This window comes from Impatiens glandulifera, chromosome 3 (assembly GCF_907164915.1).
Source record: "Impatiens glandulifera chromosome 3, dImpGla2.1, whole genome shotgun sequence".
Lineage (NCBI taxonomy): Eukaryota > Viridiplantae > Streptophyta > Magnoliopsida > Ericales > Balsaminaceae > Impatiens > Impatiens glandulifera.
The window spans coordinates 62,270,756-62,277,714 of record NC_061864.1 but is presented as its reverse complement, the minus strand read 5'-3'; the positions used below and the strand labels follow the sequence as shown (position 1 = coordinate 62,277,714).

Below are 6,959 nucleotides of genomic sequence, written 5' to 3'. Positions count from 1 at the left end.
TTTTGGAATTCATAATTAGGGTAAAGATCATATGCTATCTTTGACATCTCCACAATGATATGATTTCTTGACGATTTAGTTGACATTTTTATAATAATATAATTTGATTGACATCTTTACCATGATGTGATTTTATGCATTTTTGAATAAACAAATAATCGCACATATTTTCCATTCACTTTTTGTACCTAACATTGAGTCACACCAAATTGGGCCTCAAAACCCCATGTCCAATTCCACAGTTAATTTCTTTTAAGGTAGGCGTGTTAAGATTTTTTTAATTGAGGTCAACCCGAATATCTTTGTAGATCAGATTTTGGGTCTAACCCGACCTGACCTGAACCTGAAAACCCCCGACCCTAACCGAATATTTTTCGGGTTAACTCGTGTCGGGTTGGCGGGTTGAGTTCATTTTTTACACCCCTAACTGAAATCTTTGGTGGGGCACAACACCCTTCAAAATTTGAGAACGCAAATTTCCGATGGAAGTAGAGCTCTTTCCATGCTTTCCAACTAGCTCATGGAGTACTGCAACAACTCAATTATTTGATATGTATTTTTTAAACTCATGAGATTCATTCTTTTTTTTTTGAGAAACCTACTCGTACAACTTGTTGTAAAGCTTTTTAAAGCATTGGAGAAAATCTTAATTTAAAAGGGAGAGAACATTTATGTAATCAAAATTGTACAACAATAAATAGTGATTTTCCAAATGAATTTTTTCTTCATGTAATGAACCTATTGAGTAAATAATAATACAACCACAATAAAGACTGAATTTTTTCCTCTTACCAAAATCTTCCCTCATTCTCTAGTCAGCTGCAACTACATCGATCGAATTTAAGCTATCTTCTGGCCGGAAGCACAGTAGATCAGACTACCCTCTATCCGATCTGCGTAATTCTCTACATCATCGTGAAGATCCCCTTCATTGCACATTGATTCCGACTTGATTTCTGGGTTTTCAGGTGAAATGGAATCAGAATCTCAGGAGGAGGAAACGGCTACCCTCGCCGGTCTTCCCCTCGCATCTGTCTCCCAGCAACCTTACGTTTCAGAACTCCTCTCATTCACACTCGATCGCCTTCACAAGGTATCTCATCATCTCTCTCTGCTTCTACACTTAATTCTTTATCTGCGCTCATAACCCATGAATTGTTTGCAGGAACCAGAGCTCCTTCGTGTCGATGCTGAGAGGATTCAGCGGCAGATGCAAGAGGTGGCGGTTGGTAATTATAGGGCTTTCATCTCTGCCGCTGATGCTTTGCTTTCCATCAGAGAGGAAGTATCTTCTATTGATAAGCATCTCGAATTGCTGGTAATTTCTACGTATTTACATCCTTTACTGTAGAAATCACAGGATCTCAGACCTGAAATGCTGCTGCCATTGCTGTTTCTAATCCTGAAAATAGCTTGTTATTCACTTTGGTTACTATTACAGGTAGGTGAGATCCCAAAGTTGACATCTGGTTGTACCGAGTTCATTGAATCTGCTGAACAGATTTTGGAGAAGAGGAAAATGAATCAAACTTTGCTGGCAAATCATAGCACCTTGCTTGACTTGCTTGAAATCCCGCAGCTTATGGACACGTAGGTGATTAACTAAGTTATCATATTAAATGTTATAATCCTGAAATGGTGTGTTTTCTATTATGTTGAATTACTGTTTTGGGTAGTAATGTTCAATCTCAGTAACAGACTCTCGCTGGTTAACTCTCCTTATACCTGTATTTTTTTTTTATTTCTTTTGTGAATTTTCATTTGAGTGGTCATGAACTGCTCTATTGGGTTCCATCAGCTTGTTGCATCATTTAGTTTCTTCACTGTTTCAGAAGGATATTAGATTAGATTCCCATCACCTGCATAAATAATGGCTAAACTTTACCTTTGTTTATGTTACCTCAACTGATTTACTTATAAACTTAACTAACATTACTATCCTAATCTAATTTACTATAAGTTTGACCACACTTTGGCTTTGGATTGGCCCTCGTAACCCTTATCATCCTCTTCAATAGATTTGGATCTATTTTATGTTGATTTTGGCATCTTATGTGGTTACAGAGATTCCTGCTCTTACATTTCTGTTTTAATTTGAATGTTTTGGGAACTTATTCAGTCATGTATACATGTAGGTGTGTAAGAAATGGAAATTATGATGAAGCGCTTGACCTAGAAGCCTTTGTTTCTAAAATTTCAGCTATGCACCCAAAGTGAGTTTCTTTTTCTCCTCATCTTCTATTTGACCTTGTAAAGGTAGCCAAATGACCTATTCCCTCCATTTTCTCAAGGATGCCAATCATTCAAGCTCTTGCTGCAGAAGTTAGGCAAACAACTCAGTCACTTCTCTCTCAACTTCTTCAAAAATTACGTTCAAACATTCAGGTGCGATTCAAGCATCATGAGACACATATATGATGATCTTTTGCACTTATTTGAACTTTAATACTTATATTCTTTTGTTGGATATATTTGTCTACGCTTGCAGTTGCCCGAATGTCTTCGAATTATTGGATATTTACGTCGTATAGGAGTATTTAGTGAATATGAGATGCGTTTGCAGGTGAAGTTTGTTGGTCTTTTTTTGAAAAGAAATAACCTAGCTCCTTTTTTATTTACTACTGGTTGATATTCTTAATGGTTGAACAGTTTTTGAGATGTAGAGAGGCATGGATTACTGGAATTCTAGATGATTTAGACCAAAGAAATGCTTATGAGCACCTAAAGGGGATGGTTAACTGTCATAGGATGCATCTCTTTGATGTTGTGAATCAATATCGAGCCATATTTTCTGATGATACATCAGGCAGTGAGGAAAATTATGATGGAGGGCTTCTCTTTAGCTGGGCTATGCATCAGATTACATCTCATCTTAAAACTCTGAAGTTGATGCTCCCTAAAATTACAGAAGGTGGAGCTCTATCTAATGTCCTCGATCAATGCATGGTTAGAAACACTCTCCTTGCTTATTCATAATTTTTCTGTTTTGATACTTCATTCAGGATTACTTGAAACCCAAAGTCCAGAAGTTCATAGCATCAATGCTGTGACTTCCTTCAAATTTTCCAGTCTTTCACCTTGCTACACTACTTTGAAACCTGGTTAGGGTACGTTTCATAAAACTGAAAATTAAGTGATCAATGCTGAATTTTCAGTGTTGAATGTGTTATGTCTCTGGAAAATAAATGTCGAATAAAGCAAACTAAAATATATAAATTTGAAGTACTTGCTATGTAAGTTGATTTGATAAAATGTGGAACTAATGTTGAAAAAGCACTTAACTATTCTACCTTATAAAGTTGTATTTTGGATGCTCTTATTAGGTTATTGAGTTAAGTCATTATAACTTAATTTGAGCTGAATTTAAATAATTAAGTGATTTTAAATAACAGTTATTAAAGGAACTTAATTTAAATATGCAATTAATCAAAATGTCAAACAAACTGAAGAAAATTGGATTTTGTCATGTGAATTCTTTTAGAGTTAACTTCTTGTTCTATTGACTAAAATATTCTTGCTTTACATTTTTGTGGAAGTTTGAATATGCTTAAAATAATATGATAATTTTATTGCCCTGATTGCACAATAACCAAAGATGATCCCCTTGATTGTGTGGATGACATGCAATCTAAGAAACATGTGCAAAGTTGTATTTAATCACGTGGTTGATTTGTGGAATGCTTTTCCTTTTGCCTTGTTCTAGTATGCCTAGCTGCTAGTGGCATAACTATGTTAATGTTAAAAAAACAATTTTCTGTACATGAGTTCAGATAATAGCGTATTTAGAAACTTGTGTTTTTGTCACAATTTTCTTATCATGATCTAGATTAAATTTTTTACAATTATGAATTTTGATAAACATAACAAATGTAGATTTTTCTGTATCGTGATCATGATCATAAAATGTGAGAATAAATAGGCCAAATAATTGAAAAAGACAGCACCTACAAACTTATGAATAGTCTGTCTGAAGATACTCTTCATTCTCTGAACATGTTTTTCTGTTTTTTCCAGTCCTTTTTATTCTTTAAGCAGGATGTCACATTATGGCCATCTTTGATATGTTCGATAGTGTTGACAAGCATACTTTCGTTGTTTCCTTCCTAAAAAGAATCTTGAGCTGCAAACATAAGTTGGAAATAACATTGTTATTGGATTCCTTTTAACTTCAGGGATTTACTAAAATATTGACTCTTTAAGCTAATAATACTCTCCTGTCTTTTGGATGCTTGGCAGTATTGCGCAATGGGTCTTGGTTGGGTTGGATTGGATTTTCGTGGCTTACTTCCTTCAATATTTGAAGAGTAAGTATAATAGTATCTCCATTTGGAACATTTTTTATTTTTTATTTTTGTGTATGTATGTAAAAAAAAACTAAACTTAGGCTTGTTTGATGTGGGTTATTTGAGATTATTTCTAAATAGCCCAATATCCAATCAATAATCTACTCATCAATTACATTATTCAAATCATAACCAAACTACCCTCTATTTAAAAATAAACAAATTATTTATTTATACTTCTGAAGTCTTTCTCCAAATAAGATTTTCTATAACCTGCATTAAACGAGGTTATTTGTAAATAACCACTTGGTTATTTGCTGTTTCTGATTTGGATCCAGATACAAACATAACTAAAACATGTTTTCATATGTTCCAGTATAATTTGATTTTGATGAATTCAATGATAAGCATTGGTTTTGGCCGATAATGCAGGGCAGTTCTGAACTTGTTCAGAAGGAATATGGGAGTAGCTGTTGAGAATTTTCAGGTATCTACAAGTAATAGAAATTTGAATTAAAACCCTGAAGCATATAGATGTTACCTTTAAATTATCATGAAGGAGTTATCACCAAATGATTGAATATTTTATTTTGCTATGGAAGCAAACAGTTTAAATCTGTTTTGATACTGATCTTTTATACTCTTAAAAACAGTTAGCCTTTGATTCACATCGCTGGGTTCCATTACCAGTTAGTTTTCCAGCCAGTAGTCTGGGTGAAGATAATCAGGAAGATGTCACTGCACCAGCAAGTTTAATGGAGCATCAACCCCTTGCAGTTTTTGTTAATGGTATGTCTGATTCTTTCCTTGTTCCTTCATTAAATGTTTTCTACTTCGAGAATTGATACCGTTGTTTCCTTTAGGTATTCAAGTTTTGAAGATTAACTGAATCCAGTTAAAAAAATAAAAAATGATTTTGATTGAATTGATTTTTATTTCAAAATTGTATTTATGCTTTGATCTATAATTTTATCCAATCTGTACAAAATTATGGTTTGGATTTGATCCAATATATTGATATTGAGCTTATTAGGAAACACGTATTTTGTCACTCAAGATTTTATTGAAAAACGTCAAAGTTAAAATTGAAAGTAATTTTTTGGGTAAAAGATTGTTTTCTAAACCATGACCGATTATAGCATACGACTTTTTGCCTCATTTAGTATAAAAGTTATTTTCTAGACGACGATACAAACTATTTTCTAGATCATGTGTATTTTTTTCCATAGCACGATCCATATCATAAAAACATAAAAATGGTTTTGATTGAATGGATTTTTATTTCGAAAAAGCATTTATTCTTTGATCCATAATTTTATCCAATCCGTACAAAATTATGGTTTGAAAATTATCAAGCTTATTTGTAAACGAATATTTTTCGTTCTGTAAAATATTATTTTCTAGATCATGATTTTCTACCAACATAACAAATGTGATTTTTCTTCAGATAATAAAATGTTTTAACATTGTTAATCTCGTATGCTTCTTTTATAGGTGTATATGCAGCCATGAATGAGTTACGGCCTTGTGCTCCTCTAAGCCTAAAACATGTTCTCGCCCAAGAATTAGCAGCTGGACTACAGGCTGTCTCCGATTACTTACTAAGATACAGTGCAACCAGAATGCTCAAAGAAAACGAGTCCATACTTTTCCACGCTCTTTGTCGAGCATTCCTCGAGGTATAATATATATAAATCATTCATGGTTTTCAACTATAAAAAATCAGTTATCATTGTTACTGTTTTCTTTTCATTAGGTTGTGTGTCCACATTGTGCAATATGTTTTGGTCGATGCTATCCGGGAGGTGCAGCTCTTCTTGCAGATATGAGAAGCACGTTTGGTGGAATTGATAGACTCCTGTCGATTTCTTCATCATCTAGAGACTTGCCAAAGGCGGTTAAATTGGAAAGACGGAGTTCTTCTGGTGTTGCGTTAGAAAATGGTGGCTCGCCTTCTGTAGAAAATGGAGTTGCTAATGTGGAAATGGTGGAAGCTCCAAATGTGGATGATGATAAGGGAGATGGTGGTGAAGTGGTTCAAATAGAGGAAAAGACTCTTGATTCTTGATGATGTTGAGTTTTGTTTGTTTATTGTTTTGAAGTTTATGGAATTGCAATTTTTAGTTTACATGATTATTGTATTACACTATGAGTTGTGATCTTACCTGCCAAACAGCAATAGAGTTGATGGATTATAAAATTGGAAAATTAAGTGTTAATGTTTCTATATTGAATATATAATTTTAAAAATTTTTGGATTTTCAAAAATTAGCACGATTCATAATATTTAGTACATTATATTATGTAATTTTCATTGTGTTAGGCTATTAAGTATTTTTTAATTGGATGAGTTTACCTATCCTATTCAATAATTCTCATATATTACAATTTCATTACAAATTATTTCCAGCTTTAAAGTGTATTTATTCATTTTTGTTAATAGTTATGAGATTCTTATGTGATTTTATAGTTATTACAAATAGCTATAAGGTTTTCTGGCTCCAGGAGGAGAAGTCACAACTGGGAGTAAACGAGCCAAGTAACTTAGCTCAATCTCGGTTTGATCGAGTTTGATAAAATCGAACTCGAGTTTTATGTTTATTGTTCGAATAGCTCGTTAGTTATATATGTATATATATATAACAAAAAGAACCCAAATTATTTGCGTCGCTCACG

At 33.4% G+C, this 6,959-nt stretch overlaps 1 protein-coding gene across 1 annotated transcript; it reads left to right on the top strand.

Moving 5' to 3' along the window:
- Positions 1-760: 760 nt before the first annotated feature.
- On the top strand, positions 761-6,506 carry LOC124929561 (conserved oligomeric Golgi complex subunit 8). The gene is made up of 13 exons (XM_047469956.1): positions 761-897; positions 969-1,093; positions 1,166-1,318; positions 1,442-1,590; positions 2,136-2,213; positions 2,292-2,385; positions 2,489-2,563; positions 2,650-2,946; positions 4,237-4,304; positions 4,716-4,770; positions 4,937-5,072; positions 5,778-5,962; positions 6,040-6,506. The coding sequence occupies exons 2-13, from the start codon at positions 974-976 to the stop codon at positions 6,349-6,351; spliced, it is 1,722 nt and encodes a 573-aa protein (XP_047325912.1). The 5' UTR covers positions 761-897; positions 969-973; the 3' UTR covers positions 6,352-6,506.
- The last annotated feature ends 453 nt before the right edge of the window (positions 6,507-6,959 follow it).